General features: G+C 36.5%; 1 protein-coding gene across 1 annotated transcript in view; it reads right to left on the reverse strand.

Annotated features, from left to right (window-relative positions):
• Nucleotides 1-19,751: 19,751 nt before the first annotated feature.
• Nucleotides 19,752-23,779, reverse strand: part of LOC122790656 (solute carrier family 22 member 6-B-like) — a 496,093-nt gene continuing 492,065 nt past the window's right edge. The window contains exon 10 of the mRNA XM_044058184.1: nucleotides 19,752-20,176. Within this exon, the coding sequence (XP_043914119.1) occupies nucleotides 20,074-20,176 (103 nt within the window). The 3' untranslated portion in view covers nucleotides 19,752-20,073. The remainder of the gene's footprint in view (nucleotides 20,177-23,779) is intronic.

Raw genomic sequence — 23,779 nt, forward strand, 5'->3', positions numbered from 1 at the left:
AAAGGGAACAAACATCAAGTGTGACAAAAATATCCTCTGTTGATATAAAACACTCATTATGATATGAATGGAAGAGTCTTAAAAACATTTGTGTATCTCTTATCACAGCAGGACTGTTTGCAACAATAGGATTCAACCGCTTCTCAACATAGATGGAAATAGGTTCTGTTAACCAACCTCTCCCGGACACTATCAGTCTTACCAGAGGGTTGATCAACTTTTTATGTATTTTTAGTAAACCTTTTATCACAGGTATCTTGGGTGTTTGTATGAAGATAATCATATAGATCTTTGGTAATAAGTCTACTCATAAAACAATCATACAAATCACAATGCACTCTTTGTGTAATCTCTTCAATGGAATGAATAGAAATAACAGCATATGTTTCTACATAAGACAATAAATCATACATCATTTTAAGATAGACCTATCTAATATCATAACAGCACCCCCTTTATCAGCTGGACAAATCATAATATGTGAATTATTCTGTAATTCTATTAAAGCTGCTTGTTCTCTCTTAGATTATAAAATCTCCTATGTTTCCTACTACTGCTACTTAAATCATTCTTACACATAAGCATGAAAGTCTCAACAACTGGATGTAAAGCAGGGGAAAACAAACTGGGTTTCTTAAAACTGTGATGGTTGTTCTCACTAGCTGAGAGAAATAAAACCTTCAACATAATCCGTCTGCAGAACATCTTCAAGTTGCAGGTATAAATGACAAGCCCTTCTGAAAAAACTTTCATTTGAAACTCATCTAGTGTATATGTAGAAAATTATGCACCAGGTTGGGTACTTTTCCGTTAAACCTCTACCACGCATCTTGAGACCCGGGCTGGTGTGTCTCTCCCTGTTCCTTTCCCCAGGGCTTCATATCGGCACTACAATTACTGTTATCTAATTATTTAATTAAGTTTCCTACTGTGGCTATAAACTATGCGCACACAGTTTTAATATCAGATTCACGTGTGTAAATAAATGTGACCACTCTCATTGAGTGGCTTATTATGCCAGGAAAAAACGATGATTTGCTCAGGCCTTGAGAATTGTTAGAGGATGGGAAGGGAGTGTGGCTGAAGTGACTTAGAAAGTTGGTAGAATAAAGCCGTTTAAGTTTAATATTCTCTTTTTAAAGCAAGAAGTGATGGTAAAGTGTATTACTTGTTAGCTGAAAACTGCCAGTTTTATAGCATGAATGAATGAAATGAAGCAACAGGACAAACGTTTTATCCAGAATCAGGTGGTGCCCTGAATATTAGGGATATTTGTATGTGGTTTTATGTATAATATTCTTAATGTTTCCTATATTACATCTTTCCTTTTCATGTGTAGAGGTGGTACCTTTTTGACATGGATGATGAATCTCTTCTGTGTAGGGTCATCTTCTCCTACGCTGAGAGTAAGAGAATCTCATAGTAAAACTTGAGATTTTTGCAGGAGAGACCACATTGTCAACCAGTAGAAAGAAAATGATTTTAACTTATTAGAAAAATAAACTTTGAAAAGGCCACAGGTCTAAAAGATCTGAACAGCTCGCTGAGGAATAAGGCAAGACACGCCAATCTGGGACTGAAAACACGCGTTAATGGAAAAGTACCATAGGTTGTTTTGTTCTTGGACCAATACCTCCTCACTGATGGTGTCTGAGTCCGTTCTTTCAAAGACAGGCGTCTCTTCCTGCCTCTGCTCTGTGACCTGTTGTTCATCGAACCATTCTTTATGGGTAAAGGGAAAGCAATAAAATTCTGTGTGTCCAAGGGAATATGACTGACTCCTGCTTTAAGTCTAACTTCAGTCTCTGTATGAACTAAAGTAATAACATCACTGGTGTTCTCTAGGCAGGTGTCAGAGCTTCTTACTAAAGTAGTAGGACCACTCACATCACAAGCATCTGTTGATCTATCACTTGATGGCAAAACATGAGTAATTGTGGGCTCAACCTCTGTCTGTTCAGTGGGATTCAATGTTTTGTTATTGGTGGTGAAGGAACCTCTAATGTCTTCCTTGGGCCAATATAAAACCATGCCAGATCTAAAGTCAGACAAGTCTTTCTCTAATTTACATCTCTTCTGAAGCTGTAGCTTCCTTTCAAAAAAGCTCACATTGTTCATAACATTACTCAACGTGGCTGTCACTACTATTTTAGCTGGAAATAGCTCTACTAACTCACACCTCTTCATATATACATCAGCCACTAGTTTCTCTTCTGAAGATTTGAAAAAAATCCATAAGAAGTCTCATATAAGAGAAACTAGTTTCAAGATTAATTTTCTGCCAACTAGATAAAAGTTCAGGATGTGTTCAGCCATAGGTTGGCATTTTTAAAATTCTGAGGCCTCTCGGAACAATTAAAAAAAATACATGCTTCAAAATGTACTCATTGCCATTGAAGCTTTTTAAGTTTAACAAAAAGTTCATCAAGTTCTCTTTGTATTGTTAACTTATAGATGTCATAATTTACCTATTCTTTCGCGTTCGGCTCCTTTGTAAAGTCCATACTAAGAAACGGGTTCACTTGTATATATATAAAAGTCTTAGCCATTAAAAGCTGCTCTGCTATACCATTACGGTTATAATCCAACTCAACATCTACACCAATCTGTTTACCAGTCATACCTCAGTCAGCGTGAAAACCACCAAGCAATGTATAATATCCAAATACGCAATTCCTGAGCAAACCAGAGAAGTAAAAATCAAAACATCAAAATCATAGCAACTCCTCTAAGAAGACTCAACAGCTGGTATATATAAAAACAAACTTTTATTGAAATAAAGTAAGTACCTTCACGTTCGCTAAGAATGCTTCTTCAGACTTCTAACAGTTACAAATACAAACTCCACACATAAAAAAAAAAAATAGACCAATCAAAAAGCATCATCATTAATTAGTAAATTAAAACACAAGCTGCAATTGCTTCAATTAAGCCCTCATGGTTTAAACCTGAAAATAAACAACCACTCACTTCCTTTTCACAACAAGAATGAAAGCAACTTCAATTCTTGACTACTAAAACCCCCATTACCGAAACAGTTACAAAGTTAAAAATGTTAATGTATTTTTCTAAAAATTCACATTAGTGGAACTAAAACATCCCCGATAATAAAATGATGTAATAGGAGTCGCTTCGCAACACCATCAATTCATAATGTACATAAATTCAACTCAAAACGCATCAAGAGAATATTATAGCAATAACCCATGCCTGGGTGTGGGTAATGCTGGATTTACCCACGGTTGGCTTTGTTTGGCCACTCGGGCGAGTGGCCAAACAAAGCCAACCATGGGTAAATCCAGCATTACCCACACCCAGAAGTGGGTTATTGCTATTGTACAATGACATTATTTAAGAAAAAAAAAATTACTTTTCTTAAATAATGGCATTGTATAATGCCTCCTTGCTGCCCTTCCGCAGCTGTCTGGTATTCTGCGTCAGTTCTGATGTACTGCGCATGCGTATGCCTACACAGTACATCAGATCTGTGGGCAAAAGCAATGGAGAAAGCAAGATCTCCATTGCTTTTTACAAACTGTTTCACTATGTTAAATGGGTTTAACATAGCGAGACAGCTTTAAAAAAAACAACAGAGAATCTCTGTTGCTTTTTTTAAAGCTGTCTCGTATGTAAAACCCATTTAACATAGTGAGACAGTTTTGAAAAAAGCAATGGAGAAAGCAAGATCTCTGTTGCTTTTTACAAACTGTCTCGCTATGTTAAAGGAGTTTAACATAGCGAGACAGCTTTAAAAAAGCAACAGAGAATCTCTGTTGCTTTTTTTAAAGCTGTCTCGCTATGTTAAACAGTGAGAAAAATAAGAGTTATAGTAATGGAAAATGTCCGGGCGACCAGACCTTTTTCCATTACTATAACTCTGATTTACAACGTGCACGCTGACCAATCAGCATGCACGTTTTTGAATATTAATGGGGGGGAGTTGTATAATAAGCCATCTCCACTGTTAACATATAAAAACTCTATCCATATGAATATAACTAAACAGTATGACATGTACATTGTGACTAAACTCATTTACACATCCCTCTACTGGTAGAGTTTACACTTTTTATTTTTGAACAGGAAGTTCGTTTTTATATATACCAGCTGTTGAGTTTGAGGAGTTGCTACGATTTTGATGTTTGTCTTTCAGTTCTACATTAGACAAATTGAATATTTTAGTAGAAACACTCACTGTGTGTCCGTTGAGGAATTCAATTTCTTATGTCCTCTGGTTCTGGTTTCCACATAAATCTGTTGCCCCTCTACACATCCCTGAACAGAAGATTTAGGTATAGCACCTACATTCTCGGGTTTCTCTTTATTATTAGATGGATAAAGTGGTAGTTCTAAGAAATCCGTAGTTACATTACCATTAATAGTAATTAGTTACATCTCCTTGTAGAGAAGCCTTCTCAGCGATGATGTCATAACATACGTTTTTAGACATGGTAGGAAGGTTACCTCTGAACACTTTTGAAGATTCTTGTGAGTCATTTCTAGGATTTTTAAAGGAACCCAATCCACTAGAATATGAAACATTATTGCGATTCCTTTTAAAAGATGGATCATAATGGGAATAAGCAATATTATTATCATAGGTTGTAGTGTCTCTCTGTAATTTCTTGCTCTTCTTCCAAATAATATTTTTCTCAAAACATTCAAATGTCATTTCACAGAATGTTCAGATTTCTGCCTCATATTTTTGGTCTATTTCTCATAAACGTGTGGTTTTCTGGCAAATCACTGTCAAATCATTGAGGACTGATGAGAGAAAATAATGGCAGACAAGTTTAAGACTACATATCCTTAAAAAATTCAAGCTAATGCAAAATCTGTTAGTCTATCAATTTTCTCTAAGTTTGTAAGAACAATATTTAAAAGTGTCCCTAGTTTTGAGACTTTGTCCCTCCATTATTTGTGGCTTTGTCCTGATTTCTTGCTCTAAGAGGTTGATAGGTATGCCTTTCCCCAGTGGTACTGTGAGGACAAAAGCAGCGGCATCAGTACTGGAGTACCATATTAAATAATCACATGAGTGGAGATTTGATGTTTCCCCGAGTATACAAGATAGGCTTACCCATAAGCTCACTTGTCCATGAGTTAAGTGGGGGGGGGGGTGGTGGAATAACTGCAGCTATTTAAGGTGAGTGCTGTGAGTTTTGTTTTACTTTCTCGACAGCAGCTCACAGGATCAGATCCACAGGTCATAAAAATGTCATCATTTCAGAAGCCATGGAGCTAATTGTCAGTGACCATAACTCTGGTAGGTCCTAAAAGGCCAAAAAAAGATAGATTCCACTGTAACCAAAGGTCTTCCAACAAAAAGCTCAATAAAACAAAAAAGGACCTAAACTGAGTTGGTTCCATTTTCATCAGTTTTTGTTTCAAAAAAAAAAAAAAAGAAGACGAAGGAAAAACATACATTCTAGAAATAAGTAAAGTTTTTCTAGGAATGGCTTAGGGGTATCTGATGGCAGTTCATCATGTTGGCCAGCGGCTGTTCACATTTTTTTCAGTTGGGTGCTTGTTGACTGGATCGTTATATTGTAGGTGCTCTCAGTTGTACCAAGCATACTTCTGAACTGTCCAGATATTTGCAGAATATCCAGATTTGACTCATAATTTAGTCTTTTCCTCATAAAATTCCTGTCTTTCTGGAAGTTCAGTGGTGATTTAAGTTACCAAATAATGACTTTTTTTTGTGTTTCTTACTTTATATCCTCAATAAAATGCATTTAACACAAATCCTTTTAATCTAACAACTTTCTTACTGTGCAAGATAATCTTGTCCTAGTTTGGGACTTTGTACTCACAATATGTTAGGCTTTGTCCAGATTTCTTGCACTAAGAGGATGATAAGTAATGTTCCACATATCATGGTCATCCAGAAGAAATCGTAATTTTCACAGCTCAAGAGTCAATGCTTCAATGGTTCTGGTTAGGGGACAGTCGTTCTCAATCCACAGTCAAACTTGATAAGTTAGGTCAGTTCCTAGCAGATTACCCAAATATTAAAGCTCCTGAGTTTCTCATAGAAGGATTTGGTAATGGTTTTAAGATCAGTTCTATGATTGCTCTAGATTCCAGACCAGTTAGGAACCTGCTATCAATCAAGAGTCATAAGGACATTGCTTTATGTCTAATTTTGGCCCTATTTTCACAATCCCCTGACCTGTCTTTAAAATCTCACCTATCAGTTTTGTCCGTAAAAAGAAGCGGAGTGAATTTAGATTGATACATCAGCTTTCACACCCAGCCAGGGCATCTGTCAGTGAATTCATTGACAAGGATCAATCTAAGGTGCAATACTCATCTTTGGAACAAGCTGCTCAAAGAATCTCAAGTTTCAACGACCAGTGGCTCTGCAAGTTAGACATTCAGTCAGCCTTTTGCCTGCTTCTAATAAGACCTGCAGACTGGTCTTTACTAGGGTTTTCAGATGGATGGGAAGCTTTATTTTGACATGGCCATACCAAAGAGGTGTTCCGTTGTCTGTGCCACCTTTGAAGTATTCAGCATGGCAGTTCATTGGTGCTGGCGGCAATGAGCACCAAATCAATCAGCAATTCATTATCTGGATGATTTTTTGATAGTGGGTGAGGGTAAAGTAGGGACTGTGGAAGGGACTGGAATATTTATAGATGTTTGCACCACCATGAGGGTTCCTTTGGAAGAGGATAAATTGGAGGAGCCAACACAAGAATTGGAATTTCTAGATCTGGTGTTAAGACATTACTTCTAAGTCCTTCAAGGTTCCAGAAGACAAGCTAGATCATCTCACATCTGTAATCAGGAGGTTCCTGGGAACCAATAGAGATAAGATAGCTGAGGTAATGCAGCTGCATGGGTTGTAAAGTTTGCATGCAGGGCTATTGCCCTGGACAGAACCTTTCTTTGAGCTATCTTAGATTTGTTAAAAGGCAACAAACTCAAGTATTACAAGGCAAGGATAATGAGCAGAGTCAAGAAGGACCTCTGTATATGGTGCACCTTTTTGAATCACTACAAAGGAATATCTTTCTGACAATTGAATCGGACTATTCACTGATGTTGCAGCTGGCATTGGGGTGGAAGGGTACTTCCATTATAGCTGGTTTGCTGCCAAATGGTCTAAGTCCTGGTCCTTAGGAGGAAAGACATTACCTTTTTGGAGATTTTTCCAATATGGGTGGATACTCTGGTTTGAAAAGACTGTTTGAGGAACTGCAGGGTGTTATTCTAGTCAGACAGCCTGACAGTTGTTCACACCTTAAACAGGCACTCTTTAAAGTCCAAATGAGTTCAATCAGTCTTGGTATTGTTGGGTTTGAAAATTAATTTAACTTTCTCAAGCATACATGCTATGGGTTGTGAAAATGGTATAGCTGAAAGTTTGTCCCATTTTCAGTTTGTCAGGTTTCAGCAGTTAGCCTGGGATGTGGTACCTTCATTCCTCCAGCAGTCTGGTTGACTGGAGAAGGGTAGCCAGAGCCTTAGTGTCAAATTCATGGACCATGAATACGAAGATGGCATATACATTATCAATTTCTTCCTTCAAAGTTTTTTATAGGACTTTGCCCAGAACTCAAGAAAGTGGAGTTTACCATTGTTCATCCCATTCCTGGAACACGTGCTGCAGGGGAGATGCTCCTAAAACAATTAGCATTCATTTGGTAGTTTTAGGGTGGTTAAGTCTTTTTCTGGGGGTTACAGATTATTTGTGCCACTGATTATTATCCAGTATGATTAAAAGAGGGCTGAATGTTAAAAGGGCCTCAAATGATAACAGAAAGTTGATTGGTCGACACCTACTGGGCATTATTAATGGAGGTTTATTTATTTCAGCAGCAAATTTCTATTCATTTAGCATGTGGGCAGATTTGTTGTCTTGTCTTTATGCAGGTACTTTTCGTGCCAAAGAACTGTTGAATTCCTTGTGTTGGGATGATGTGGTCATTCATAACAACTTCCTACTGATTTGGTTGGGAAAGTCCAATACTGATCAAGTGGGGAAGGGGTACCAGGTCCACTTAGATACAGCCAGGCCCTTGGTTTTCTGCATTATCCACTGGCTCAGTCTGCTTAACAGGTTGGTTTTCAAAGGAGACAGGCCAGTGTTAGTCTTTAAGTCAGGGTCCAGCAGGCGCATCAAATTTTTAGATGCTAATTCTGCCTGGGTTAAAGCCAAGATATAAATCTACAAGGGTAGTCATCCCATTCCTTTAGGACAGGCTGTCCATGGATTTAGTAATGGAAGTCCATTCCACTGCAGTTTTGAAAAGAACAGAGTGGTTGGTTTCTGAGGCCTTTCTGTCTTGTATAAGGTGTTATCACCATGAATTTGTATTACAGGAAAAGAAGCTATCTGCATTTTGGGTCACTTCTTAATCAGAAGAGCAGCGTTATCAGCTCTGTCTCTGCCAGTGGGTCATGCTGGTTCACTTGATCATAATCATTGGTCAGTCCAGTGTTTGGGCTTTCCTGGTTTCATTTTTGGGAGGTATGGCACCAAATATCTGTCCATCAAAACTTACTTCAGGCTTTACTGACTCATTCAGGAGGAAATTACTTAGTTGTAGTCACCAAGAGTATTTTGTTAGCAAGAATTATGTCTGACCTTTGGAGACCCTGCACATTGTACCCTAAAATGGTTTTGTTTTGGTTTGTGATTGTACCTAGAATTCATTGGATTAGAGCAAGGAAGGAGGCAGCTATCAAACTATCCAGATGTTTTATAAACCATGGGGTGGCTCATGCATCCAATCAAGTCACATTCCAAGTAATAGAACATAAAGACTTTAACAAACCAGATAAAGACTTTTATGAGTCTGATAGAGTGCATCTGAACAATCTAAGTTTTGACCTATTTCCCGTAAACTTTACTCTAGCAGTTGAAAATGATTTGAAGACTGTATTGTTGCATCTGCGCATTTCACAGTTATGACTGGTGGATGCTGCTGAAGGCAGGAATGGTATTGTTATGCCATCTAGCAGATGCCTTGCAGCTTTAACCCCTCCCCCAGTTCCTTCTCAGTGTCATTGTCATGTGGACAGTGTGTTTTTCAGATTTAAGCCCTGGAAAAGGCAAGTGGTGCTAGGGATGAGAGTCTATTCCTAAATGTATTCTTAAACAGGTCCAAGGCAGCTTGTAGTATGCACCTGGAACCTTTAACACTGAGCCAGAATGGGCTTGGTTATGCCAACAGTCTTAAGGTGAGAATTTACAATGTGTTTGTTGTGGGTACAAAGGTAATTTATTGTATTAAAGGTAGCTTTGGTTGTTGTTTAGAAAATGGTCACAATGCTAATGTTGCTGTAATTATTTCTCAGCTTAAAGGACAATAGCTGTTACCAGAATACTATAATTCCAGCATTCTTTCAAGTAGTAAGAGGACTGGAGTAGGACAGGAGCAGCTGAGAAGTGGGACACAAGCAAGGAATGCAATCATTTTATTTTTGCAAAATGGATGAAGTCAGGCATTTAAGATGTTATTATAAAATGTTACTATAAGACTGCATTATAATGAATGAGACAGAAATAGTGAGTTATAGATATTTTCTCATTTTTAAGATAGGACACTGCAACTCTTAGTATTTTAGTACTAAAGAGGAAGACGCATATTAAATACCAATCCAAAAATGATCTTTTTGACTAAAAAAAGTTGAGACCTGTATCTCGCATTCTGTTTTTTAGCTGGAAAAATTTCATAGGACCATTTAGGGTGTTATACTTTCTTTCATAACAGTATTTCCATGACAGTGTGTAAGATACAGCAGTGTGAGACTCTGCTTTGAAGGTGAGTCAGGGACTGGGCAAATATGGAAATCATGAGTGCTACTTGAAATTGTCTCTGGTCTCTACAAAATATCAAAAATGATCTATAATATACTGCATATTATGAATGATGTTTGCTTTATAAGACAGATCTGAAATATACTTAATTGTCAAGACCATTTGGGCTTTAGCAGCTGTACAGCCTTCTTCAAGTCGAAAGAAATTATGAAATATTTCAAAGACATGTTGAAAAGCTTGCTTGTTAAAATTAGAACATGTACATTTCCTGGGATGGCATTTGTATTTTAGATGATGATGATTCAGGGTGCGGGTTGCCATGATGGTTAAGGTGTTTACCACATAAAAATAATGTACAGGATTTGATACTCACCATTGGGAAATTGGATAGGTTTAAAATGGCCTGCAAGGGTAGCAGGCCTAGTACTTACCTATGAACCTGTGGGAGCAGGGCTCTAACTCCCCTAGTTCTGTCTTGCAATATGAAGGTTATAACACCATGAAACATGGACATTCTGAAGGGGGACTCTGTTTAAAGCTTGAGGTTAATAATCAGAATATTATGTAATTGGTTTACTATCAAAATGTTGAATGACACAACATATTTGAGTCATTTCATTGACTCATAAGGTTGAATTTGTGAACATGGTTTTTACTGTATGTCGATGTGACACCTGTGCACTGGCCCAGTAATCAAGGAGCCTCAATCCTGACCACGAACACCAGTAAGGGATGTGCACATTGGGAGGATAACAAGTACACACACAGTAAATTACAATTTCCCTTAAGAGCACACAGAGATCACAGTCAGTCTGAGGCTGGTTTCTTCCTTTCTCTCCAGATCCCCAATAAGACTCCCCACTGGCACAGCTATAGGGTTCAGATCTCAGCCGAGTGGTTAAGCCAAAACCTCCAGCACCCTCTCTGCCCAACCAGTGCTTCGTGTCCCTGCCCAAGTAGCTGACGCACACACACTTTGAGATTTGAGTAATATACAAACGCACAGACACTCCTGGGGAAGGCTGGCACAGGTTCACTAATTATGTCCCCTTCTGCCCAGACCATAAGGTAGTACTAACTGCCACCAACCACTCTTATCAGCTACTATAAAGGCCCTTACCAAAGGGTTTCCAATTCTTCTGTGCAATGTTATTATTATCCAATTGGTAAGTGTGACTAAGACGTGAAGGCTATTTAGGAGTGGCTTGTACAGTATCAACAAATACATGCAAGTACGCTAACAGCTTAAATATCTCCACACAAAACCAGCCACAATTAATAGGTTTAAATATATTTAATAATAAATACATGTAGAAGACAGTACTCATTAACTCAACACAGTGTCAATAGAGTTCAGAAATCACAGGAAATACTTTAAAACAACATTGTAGGACAGTCTCACATAAATACAGAAAATATCTAGACTGGTCTTACTATTTTCCTATCTATCTCTAAGAGAGATACTAAGATCTAAGTCTTACTTACAGAGCAAAGCAAATACTTGTGAGTGGATGTTCTTACTAGGTCTAAGACAAGATACAAAATGCACTCTTTCTCTCTGAGATAGTTAATAATACACATTACTGCTGGGTTAGTTAGATGACATCACTATTTGACACTTGCATCTAGTTCCCAAGCTAAACAGATACCAACAGAATTTAACATGTATATGTCAAAAATACTTATCTCTCAGATGTACAGCTGCTAGGAAGTCATAGAGCAATACAAAAACATTTTACATGTTATTTCTGTATTAAGAGAATATAAAGAAACTCCTAGCCTAGACATCCTGTCTCTTAGCTTGAGATAAACTGACTTTATAACACATTGTAAAACTCTTTACTTATCAACTTATTTTATAGTTTTGCTAGTTAACTCTGTATCACCCAATTTATACTATGAAACATACATTACACAGGTCAGAAAACATGAAACCAAAGCCAAATGAACACCAAAAAACTAATAACAAAGGTTACTGATGGTCAATAAAGACTGGTAAGTAAAAAGCTTTAGAGTATAAAAAGCTTTATTCAATGCTTTCGTCACAACAAGACTTCCTCAGAAAAACAGTAAAGTTACTAAAAGTATTGCTTAAATGTATTTCAAACATCCCATAAAAATCAATTAACCAATGAAAATATGATATCAATTAAGAAACCACCAAATTTAAAAACACATACTTTGTTTCAAATAAATCAAAACATTTCAAAACAATATCAAAAACTGTAAAGAAAATATTAAAGGACAACATAAATTAATAAATAAACCAATACGCTCAAACATTTTTAATTGATAATTTTCTTTGTTTCAAGAAACATTTGATGTTAATGGCCTAATTTAAGCCAGTTTTTTTTTATCAGCTTTTAGCTTGACCTGCCATAGTGTTTCTCTCTGCTCCAAATAATTTTTAAAATCCCCCCTATAAGGTCAGGATTGACTACTTCTAATATAGAAAATAAATTTTTTTTGTATTTATTGCACTCCTCAGCATGTTTGTAAAGGGCATTGTTAGCATATTTTTTCTTAATGCTGTAATTGTGTTCCCTCATACGTTCCATCAAGGTACACATAAGTCATCCTTACATAGAATGCTTCACATCCACTACATAACCCAATATATACCACTCCCTTAGTTTTGCATGTTAAATAGCCGGGCACCTTGAAAGTACATTTAATGTGGGGTAACAAAACATACGGTCCCTCCAATACATATCTACAAAAACTACATTGGCCACATTTAAACATCCCTATTTTGGGACTCCACATTGATTTACCACTGTCAATGGAACTCTCTTTTCTAGCACTTTCTTAAGACTGTTGTTATTTCTGTAAACAAAACTAGGTTTACTTCTGAACACATTACTTAACTGTGTATTTCCTCCAGAATATTCCAGTTTTTCTGGATTATCTCTCTTATACCTCCACTGTCAACTGTCATGTCTAAATTACAAACTGTACCAATTGCCTGTTTGTTTATTCCTGCCATTTTGTTACTGATGAAGGGGACTTTTAATATAGGAGGGTATAAAGTTTCCCTCTTCTCCCAGATATTCCGTTGAAGGGCCTGAAGGTACCCTTGATCGTACCCCCTAATCTAAAAACATAGAGGTGCTTCTATGGAATTCTCTCTGTAATTCCAGTACAGAAGTTGACATATGGCAAGCCCATATACATTGTCTCTTAGGTATATTCCTCTTAATAAAAAAGGACGATTACTCTTGAAATGTAAATATCCATTAGTAAAGGTTTACTTCCTATAAATCTTACTGTCAAAAAGCTTGGTGGTTTCATTCCATTCAATACAAACGTCTAAAAAGTTAACTTTACTTCCACTATCACTTTTGACAAATTGCAGAAACTCTGACTTGATATTTAAATCCCTCAAAAACTGTTCACTGGTACCTTGGTCCCCAAGATCAAAGATCAAATCGTCCACAAACCTGGCATAAAAAATATATTGTATGTTAGTTTCATTTCTGAGAGAATAGTAGACTCCCAAAAGGCCATAACAGTATTTGCATATGCTGGCACAGCAGGGGAACCCATTGCTACCCCCTTACATTGTCTATAAAGTTGCCCATTAAATATAAAGAAATTGTGTTCCAATACAATCTCTAATAAACTGCACACTAAGTTACTTTCATTGTATTAAAAATTAGTATGTTTTGTAAGAAATTTCCTGACAGCATCCACCCCTTGCTGATGAGGAATGCAACTGAACAATGACACCACATCAATCGTCAGAATGATGTGCCTATTCTTAATAAAAGAAAAAGTAGAAATAAATTGTCTTAATTTATCCAGCAGGTCCCAAGAATCCTTCAAATAGGAAGCTAGACCTTGCACTATAGGATTTAACATGAAATCTATGACTAAAGCTATACCTTCAGTAACAGAATGGGGTGCAGATACAATCTGCCTAAACGGAGGGTCAGTCATACACTTATGAACTTTGGGAATACCAAATAGTATCCCAACCTTCAATTTTTCTACCAAACAAAAATTGTACATTTTTAAATCAATAACTTGATTCATAAGAGCTTCATATAAAAAAGAATTGGTGTACTGAAAACTGTTGTGTATATCTCTAACATTAACCATAGAATACTCATCGGTATTATTAAGTAACTTCAATATGGCAGTGTTGTATTGGTCAACAGTCATCACAACTATGTTGCCCCCTTTGTCACTTTTCATGTACCTCAAGAAATTTCTACTAGTTAACTCAAATAAAGCTTTACGCTCAAAACAAGTTAAATTATCATACCATCTTCACTTAGTCATACTATTGTCTAGATAACTTTTATATCTTGTAAACAAACTTCTTCAAAAATTTTAAAGTTTGGTTTAACACAGGAGTATAACTAGAAGGTTTGTATAAACAATTAGTGTCACATTTAATTTGTTTGAGCAGATAGTTTATATTCAGTTTACGAATGTACTGCTTAAAATCAATTGCTATCCAATAATAATCTGCTTTTTTAGTAGGTACAAAATTAAAACCATAACTCAGAACTCTAATCTGGGTGTCATTTAAATTGACCCCAGACAAATTAATGATATTAAATTTGTAATTAGAACATCTTACTGTTTGTCGTTGGAGGAATCTGAGGTAATTTGGCCCCTTGTCTTTATGGTCCGAGTTCTTACTGTCCTGTTCTCACTATTGGGTAAAAAAGTAGTGGTTTTAGAACATGCTCCAGCACCATTCATGTTGTGACCGACCATGTTGCCAACTGTTTCTTTGCTTGCAGAAGCTTCTCCTTCTACCGTCTCACTCTCAGTCTCAAAGGGGGCATTGACAGATCTCTCCGCCCTAAAAGCCCTCATCACCAGGGTTGAAGATTGTGATTGGCCACCTGATCCAGTTGCCCAAAGCAGTTTGTTTGAAACATTCCTATGAGCCCCTATAGCCTTCCGATTTCTATTAATAATATTGTTACCAGTTCCAAGCTGTTTATTATTTCCTTTTTTTTTTCCCTCTGGAACAAAATTAATAAAGGCGGACTTATCCTCATAAGCAATAACATCTCTTAGAAGTTTATGATGTTTACGTTCTATCACCTCGTTTTCATGTGCCTCAACTTCTTTCAGAACCTGATCAAATAACCTATCTGTATCAAAGTCCTTTGCCAGGAGACTAATTTCTTCATCTATTTTTAGTATTTCTTCTTTCAATGAAGCCATTTTCTTGTAATTATTATCTATAAGTAGCTTCAGTAGTTGCAGTCCAGCATTGTTGAAGAAACGAGTAAGTTCTTCAAAAAATGAATCGGAGATAGATGTGCCATTGGGGCATTTAAAAAACCTCAAGCTCTTCGGCACTATTTCTAATTCTAGGCATCTTTGAAAATACCTGATCTCCAGATCTAAAGACCGGTATTTTTTCAACAGTTTACATAAACTTTCACATTTATTGTTACATTCATCTGCCTTAGCTTTAGTTACTTTGTAATCAGCTTTGAGAAAAGGGTCATATCTATTGTCCAATATGGACCGAATGTCATTATACTGAAGAGGTTTCACATTAGTTCCAGCAGACACTCTGTTTTCACCGGAACCACTCTGTAGATTTAAATCAATAACTGTTGTCTGTTCCTCATCAGAGCTTAGTACCACCTCACCAGTAGTACTCTGCTTGGTAACCAAGGCTTTTAAAGTTTTTTTTTGTATTTCACTCAAAGAAGTTACCAAAATATGAAACAAACCACTGTCACTAACTGGGGGTGTTGGATGTAGAGTCATATCCAGTAATGGGTCACCTTCCATCTCGGCCATCAGAAATCGCGAAAATCAAACCAAAACTCAGAAAACATGAAACCAAAGCCAAACAAACACCAAAAAAATAATAACAAAGGTTACTGATGGTCAATAAAGACTGGAAAGTAAAAAGCTTTACTGTATAAAAAGCTTTATTCAGCGCTTTCATCACAACAAGACTTCCTCAGAAAAACAGTAACATTACTAAAAGTATTGCTAAACTGTATTTCAAATATCCCCAAAAAATTAGTTAACCAATGAAAATATGATATCAATTAAGAAACCACCAAATTTAAAAACACATACTTTGTTTCATATAAATCAAACATTTCAAAACAATATCAAAAACTGTAAAGAAAATATTAAAGAACAACATAAATTAATAAATAAACCAATACGCTCAAACATTTTTAATTGTTAATTTTCTATGTTTTAAGAAACATTTGATGTTGTTGTTGTCTTTCGGCTTTTCCCGGTTAGGGGTCGCCACAGCGGAACTCCGGACTGCTAATGATTGGCAGTAGATTTTGATGAACGCCGAAGTGTCAGCTCGATGTTCAACCTTCAACGAAGGCACGCCCATTTACACATGTCTTTTGAACGCCCACCCAACCGCAGGGAGGACATGCAGACTCCACACAGAAGGCACTCCCTGCACTCCAGCTGAGAATCGAACGGGAGAACCTCTTGCTGTGAGGCAACAAAGCTACCGCTGCACCACCACAGAAGTGACAGACATTTGATGTTAATGGCCTAATTTAAGCCAGGTTTTTTTATCAGCTCCTAGCTTGACCTGCCATAGTGTTTCTCTCTGCTCCAAATAATTTTTAACCCCCCCCCCCAGGTCAGGATTGACTACTTCTAATATAGAAAATAAAATTTTTTTGTTTGTAAAGGGAATTGTTAACATCTTGTTTCTTAATGCTGTAATTGTGCTCTCTCATACGTTCCATCAAGGTATGTGTAATCATCCCTACATATGATCCCACCATTCGAACCAGTTTGACTGTCCCTTTAAAATCACCATTCAAGTCAACAATGATTTTACAGGAACCAATCACTTCCTTGCTTTCCATTTAATGAACTTAGAAGATTTTGGTTCACTGTTTTTACCAGGTGCCCAAGTGATTACGAGATTCCAAAATCCATGTAAGTGTTGTGCAACATTTTCATAGTAAACCATGTAATTAAAAAGCACATACGGTGTTAGTTGTTGGAGAGGTCTGGCATGAAGATTTCTAAAGCTAATACCATTGAACTTCAATTTCCTGTATTCAGAGTTGTGCTTTCCTGTTAAAACATCAGACAGTTCATAGCAGACCAACTTGTACAACATTCTGAATTTAATTTTACTGCCAATGACTTTCCTTTCTTTAAATGTTGTGGCTGACCAAAATAGTGGATTTCAACAGCTGAGAATCAATCCTAGTTCAGATGAAATGTGTGGGTAGATCCCATCACAAGTTTGGTCTTCGATGGTAGCAGAAATACTGGGAAAAGGCAAGTGCATTTTGCCCTTTACTAATATGCAGGGCTCAGGAGGGAAAGGTTAGTCTGACTATGACTGCCTGCAGTTTGACAGCTCCATAATATCTGGCAAGCATCTCTTGGACCCTCTATTATGCTATCAGAAGACAAGCCCATCCTAAAAAAAGAGACCTTCCCAAAAATAAGCTGCAGCCGGACATTATGTAGGCTGCATACAGCTGGAAGAATGCATGAGTCATCAGTAATTAGTGTCCTAGGATATTTGAGGTCAGTAGAAGGGAAAGGTTCACTTTCCAAATGGATAATCTGTATGTGTGTCATGTTTTTATAGCAGACCAAATTCAATTCACAAAAGGTATTTTTTCAACTTAGTTTACTAGCTGACATTGCAGATTTTTGGAATCTCAATAAAATCTGCACTTCCCTGGAAAATGCAAAATGTATCCGAAGTTGCCTCTAAAACTGATGGGATTAGTAGGTAGTTGTACCAAAAATTAGCATGGCCACTGCAGACACACAGTGCATTAGGACTACAGAACCTAAATGCCACAATGACAGCATGCTAGTAATACTACACTCTACAGGTATTTTAGTGACTATAGTAGCTCAATGGATGCTTTAGGGTACAGATGAGAAACAATGACATTTGTGAAAAAGTTGATATACCTATAGTATGCAATACATAATACAACTGCATTATAGTAGATGGGAGATCAGAAATACAAACTCACCCTCTCCAAACAGCATATGTTGCTTAAAGTGTGCATTATACAGCTTACTTAAAATGCAGTCACTCTATAAAATCATCTTTCAGAAGAGAACTTTGAAATGACAATCACATGTTTCACAAGCTGGATCACCACAAACAGTATAATAATAATGCAGGCCAAAACTATATATATGTTTTATTCTGTCGTTCCTAGTAAAAGTTTTATTGAACTTTCAAAAAATATCTGTCTAACTTGATTACTTGCATTTATTTTCATCTGTAACACACTATTGCACAAAATAATTAATATGTTACTTGCTATTATTTTTCCTACAAAAATAAAATTAACTATTTTCAGTGATAAACTGTATCACACAGATTCCCACAGCTAAAAATATTCTCCTTTGAGCAGATGAGTCAGATTAACAGGATAACAAATGGAAAGACTGCCTTAGGTTCTCATGGTATATGTGACTACCCAATCACGAGCCAAAAGGCATCAAGTTTTGTCAGCTTTTTTTTTCCTAGGTAGAAAATGCATATTCAATCATAAGAGAGAGAAAAAATATAAATTTTGGGGTCACAAATGATTATATTTTTAAGCTATGTGGTAAAATAAATTGGGTTCCACAGCATAAATGAAAACATTGATTGGATCCTACTTCTGAGAAAATAAATATGCCTATAAAAATGGGTACTTTAGTGGATAAATCAACTGTCACAGACATATTTTCTGTATGGGCAATCCCCACTATACTCAAGATGCAAAAAATCTTGGCCTTCTAATGTCTGTCTCACAGGACATTGCAGACAGCAACTAGTACAATCCTGCTGTCATGTGTATAATCAAACAAGCAGTGAGTATGCTGTGTTAATGATTGAAACCCACCATGAACATGTGTGCAAATAGTTCAACCCTGCTAATGGACAACTCACAAATCAACTTATTTTGTTTTTGAGAAATTGCTTTTTGCAGGTCATTTTAAATGTTATACAAGTTTGATATTTTAGCATTTTGCAATGAATTAGCAACATGGCATCTGTAATTCTCTGTCTCATAATGTACGCAACTATCAATCACCCTTCAAGACAGAATTTATTTATTTCCATTTGTTTACTGGGATAGTCTGACTGGGCCATTGCTGGCCCGTTTTCAGTGGGGCACTGGGGTCCTAGGGAGAAAAGATCCAGACATACAATGTTCTAATAGTGCATAAGACCAAATGATAGTTAAAGAAATTTATCAGTAATGCAGCTACAAATACAAAAAGCATCAACAATATTGAATTCAGATACAATAGCAGAGATGCAAGAGATAGTAATAAACTTAGAACTGACATTTATAAGTACCTTCAATTACACTTGAGTGATTACTCAAAGCATAAGGCAAGTGTCATCACTTCCTTTTGCACAGAAAGCTAGGTCTAGTTACATCACATCAGACTTCACTAAAGCTTTACTTTAGACCCCCACCTGCAAGTTTCTCAGGAGCAATGCATTTACATTCTAAAAACTATTTCATTTTAAGTGTACTTTAATTGCATTATATCATCTTTTCCTATCTCACGCCTTATGTTTCTGATTGATGTGCAAAGCAATTAAGCCCTTCTTGCAGGGCCAGAGAAATTTACATGTGTAGTGGGGGTGCAGGGGTGTTTGCCCCACTGCTAATAGTTTGAGTAAACTAATATGCTTTGTCTTTTATTTGTTTCTCTATGTGCTTCTCGTGGCATATAATAAGTGTTACTATACTGTAATTTTTTCAGTATTATGAAATTCAGTATTTTGAGTTTTCTGTATTTTGAACTTTCCAGATTTTGGCTTCAGTATTTTGAATTTCAAGATTATGAGCTTCCAAGATTCAAGATTAAACACACACACACACACACACACACACACACACACACACACACACACACACACACACACACACACACGCAAGCACATCTGTGCTGTTTGCATGTGCCTGATTGAAGACAGAACTGGAATGGTACAACTAAAACACTCAGAGAGCAGAAGTCAAGGAGGACCTCCATTTATTTTTCTCTTTGGGATACTTTATTAAAAATATTCATCTAGGTGGCCAGCAGGATGCGATTTTCAGATTGCGGTGAAAACTCCTTAGTAGGTGACAATATTACAACTCTATGGTAATTGAAAAGCTGTTACCATGGACAATCTGTTCCTGTCTTGGTCGTGGGTTGTAGTACAGTTTGTAAGATGGAATGTGGTGAACTAGTGCTCCTTGAACCTCTAGCATCTAATCTAAGGGTGTATAAAACTGAAGTGCAGTCTGCTTTGTTGTATCTGTTCTTATAATTTAGGATGAATCAAACACTGGTCAAGCCTTTTCTTCCAAGGATAGATTAGCATCCGTGTTTTGCTTCCTGTCATCACAATGAAGTATGAACTTATCTCCATGCTGCTCATGGTCTTTGTACTGCCTGCAGAAAGAAGGAATGGAAGACCATAGACAAGAAAACAATGAACAAAGTACTTCTTATTGTGCAATTCTTTTAAACATTTTCATTATTTTAACAAGAGGACATTGCAGGTAAACATGTTTACATCTGACAAACAAGCAATAAAGTAAGGTAAAACTCATATATTTAAATGTAATATTATTTAAATTATTCAGACAGTTAAAACAGTCAGATTTTATAATTTCTCTGTGTTGTATATGAATTAAGGATGTGGACTGAATTAAAACTTGTATATTGCAAAACAGGCTTTGTCACACTTCAGTGAGACTAACAGTATGTATGGATCATAGCAATACTAGTTCTCCACAGAGTTTGTAATATGTTACATATCTGCAACAAAACAGTTGTTTATAAGCATTCATAAAATATGTTCCCATATTCACGCTTTAGTAAACATCTCCAGTATTTGTTTGAACTATAAAAATTTTTTGAAGGTTACGAGGTGTTCAATCTTGTTAGGACTGACCATAAAGCTGTCTCCTTTGAAATAAAATTGAAACCAGATACCCCTTCCACCTAAGGTACTTTTAGAAGTTTCTCTAAGGCAAACAACTTACTTCTAAGTGATACATTGGCAAGGTTCAAATAACCCCAAAACATAGTTAACTCTGCTGAATACTTGGGAATGTATATCGCCACACTATACCAGCAAGTCAGCACCTGCATAGATGCAGATGAACCCTATAGGAACGAGCACATGGCAAATCTCAAAAATAACCACATCCCAAGTGCAACTTGGATCTATGGATGAGTAACAGAAAATTTACCGCAGGACTGCCCCTTTCTACTAATGGATAAAGGCAGCTTCTTAAAGCTTTATCCTGTGCATGGGCTCCCACAAATTATCTATGGTATGATCCCAGTTATCCCCACTTGTGTTAATATATAATTATTGTCCAGGTAAGGCTAATCTAACTCCAGATGGGATAGGTTAATTCAAGTACAAAAAGGGAAATTGGCTAGACTTTAAAAATGGCCAGCAACGAAGCTATAAAATATATTTAAAAAAAAAAAAAAAAAATATATATATATATATATATATATATATATATATATATATATATATATATATATAAATATATATATATACATATATATGTATATGTGTGTATGTATATATATATATATATATATATATATATATATATATATGTGTGTGTGTGTGTGTGTGTATATATATATATATATATATATATATATATATATTTATATATATATGGCATCACTTATTAAAACTACTACGTTTATTTTTTAAGGCTGAGATAAGTTTATTATCAAAACTATGCTGAATATTTAATGTTAAAGCCTTGAAAAGCATCTATAAAACATCTTCCCCTGTTATTAGCTATTCTTAACCATTAATGTCAACAGACAATGTCTTTCCCTAGTTGGCAAGTTGATCTTATGACCACATATTCAGCTTAGGCTGAACAAAAAAGTTAAATATTTCTAATGTTATGTGAGGCTAACAACTGTAATCTTTATGAAATGTTATAAGGTGTTTAGATTGGGTCTAGAGCCATTGGAGAAATAACTCAATACTAGCAAAAGTCTTCACTTCCTTCTGTGGGCATCTGATAGTAAATATACCTAATGTACCTATCCAGAAATTACATAAGGCATGATTTATAATGTAATAGTTCAGTTTAAGTGAACTGAGAGATGTGAAATGTCTCACTTGGCTTTCTGTGATATAAAATGCTAAATAATGGATAAAGTGTAGTCGAAATGCAATAGAATTAGCTGCTATGTTAATATGTTTAAATTACTGTGTCGATAAGATAACTTAGGATTGTAGATCCTTTAGAAGTTCTGTAACTTGTAATATTGTTAAACACTCCTTCCTTTAATAGCAACTGCATGCCTGTATTTCTAATACTATAGACATGTTTTACTTCCACATCTGAAAACATATAATGTAAGCAAGTGTAAATGAGGAACTCTTATTGTAACATTTCTTACTATTAAAGAAATTGATGTCTTCATAAACATAGCGATTACATGGCTTGCCTGAATATGTGAGTGGGAGTTGCACAAACCATTATTCTGCCTAACTAATTTTTATGCTCCGATTATAATGATTGCTTGCTGAAAAAGACTAAATCAGGAGAGGTGAAAGTGAGCAGAGTGGAGAGAAGTCTTCTTTTAACTAGACTGTGCAATCCATTAATATCCAGAGAGGTTCCTGTTGAAAGTCAAAGGATCTCATTTCGGGATACTCAGGACAGGGAGACCAAACATACAAAGAAAGGAACGTGCACTAAGTCTGAAGTTGAGTTATCACTGAGTAATGGAGTACCTTAGAGTGTTTAACTTACTCTGAAGTCCATCAGTCTCAGAATTAGTACATATAAGTAAATGGGGTAGGGCAAAGCCCACAATTGGGGGGGGGTGTGTGTGCAGGAAGGGCTTATCCCCTGTAAATTATTTCAACAGTATGATTATATATTTCAGGATTCATTTGTTTGCCAAATGACATTCTGTTTTCATAGTTGCATGACTGACAGTTATGGGTCTCACACTTCTGATAGGAGATCATAAAAAGCTGAAGCATTTGGATTTATAGTATTGCTATGGCTTTTGCCTGTATTTGTGAGTGTGTGTGTGTGTGTGGGGGGTGCAATTTATTTAAGAATTACAAGTTAACTATAATTTCTTTCATTTTTTTGTTACAAGCATCAGTTTTGCACATAAGTGGCTGTTTTTGGAAGTCTAGCAGGAACAGGATATGCATGTAAGTAACTGATCAGTGGTGCAGTGACCAGTATTGCCATCTCACTGTACATGGCTATGGCTGGGCTTCTGGCTGTAGTTCCTTCTGTGTCGACTCTGCATACCATTGTCTCTGTGTGAGTTTACCCATATATACTCTAGTTTATTCAACACTCCATAGGCATGACATTGGTGAATTAATGTTCCACCAATTTGTGTGTAGGTAAGTGTGAGTAAAAATAAATAATGATTTTTATTTGTGGATTCACAATATTTTTTGAGACATTTTGCTTCAGTTGTTTGTTTGTCATCAATGGACCATTGATTCTTCATCATGGAGGCTGACTGAGGGTCAGTTGGGAATGGGCATCATTCAGTCATCAGGAATGGTTTGAGGTTCTTTGCTTTTAGTTTCCCACAACTGTAATGCTCACACAAGACAAGTTATAGGGGAAGGGCATGCAGAAGGATGACAGTAGAGGTCATTCCCTCACTTTCACAAGGGATAGTGCCTCCAAGCATTCTTCTATCTCACCACATTGAGGCATGAGTGTTGTGTGTCCTGGTCTCCAACAGGAAGTTAGCACCACATACTTTGACACTGTGCCCCCTGAGTGTGTATGCACACCCTGAGCTCTCACAGGATAGACGAGTGGGATGTACCCTTTGCTTCTCCATCTCCCTGCCCAGCTCCACCAGTGCCAGGGCTGCTAACTGAAACTCGGTTCCCTGGCTTGCAGTAAGAATCTGTTCCCTGCACAATGGAACCAGCCTGGACAAACAATATTGCTAGGCACATATATATCTCTTCTGGGTACAAGTGGAGAAAAAACTGGCAAGTTGTTATCTTTC

Source organism: Protopterus annectens, chromosome 1.part2, assembly GCF_019279795.1.
Source record: "Protopterus annectens isolate FY-2018-M chromosome 1.part2, PAN1.0, whole genome shotgun sequence".
In the NCBI taxonomy this organism is placed as follows: Eukaryota; Metazoa; Chordata; order Ceratodontiformes; family Protopteridae; genus Protopterus; species Protopterus annectens.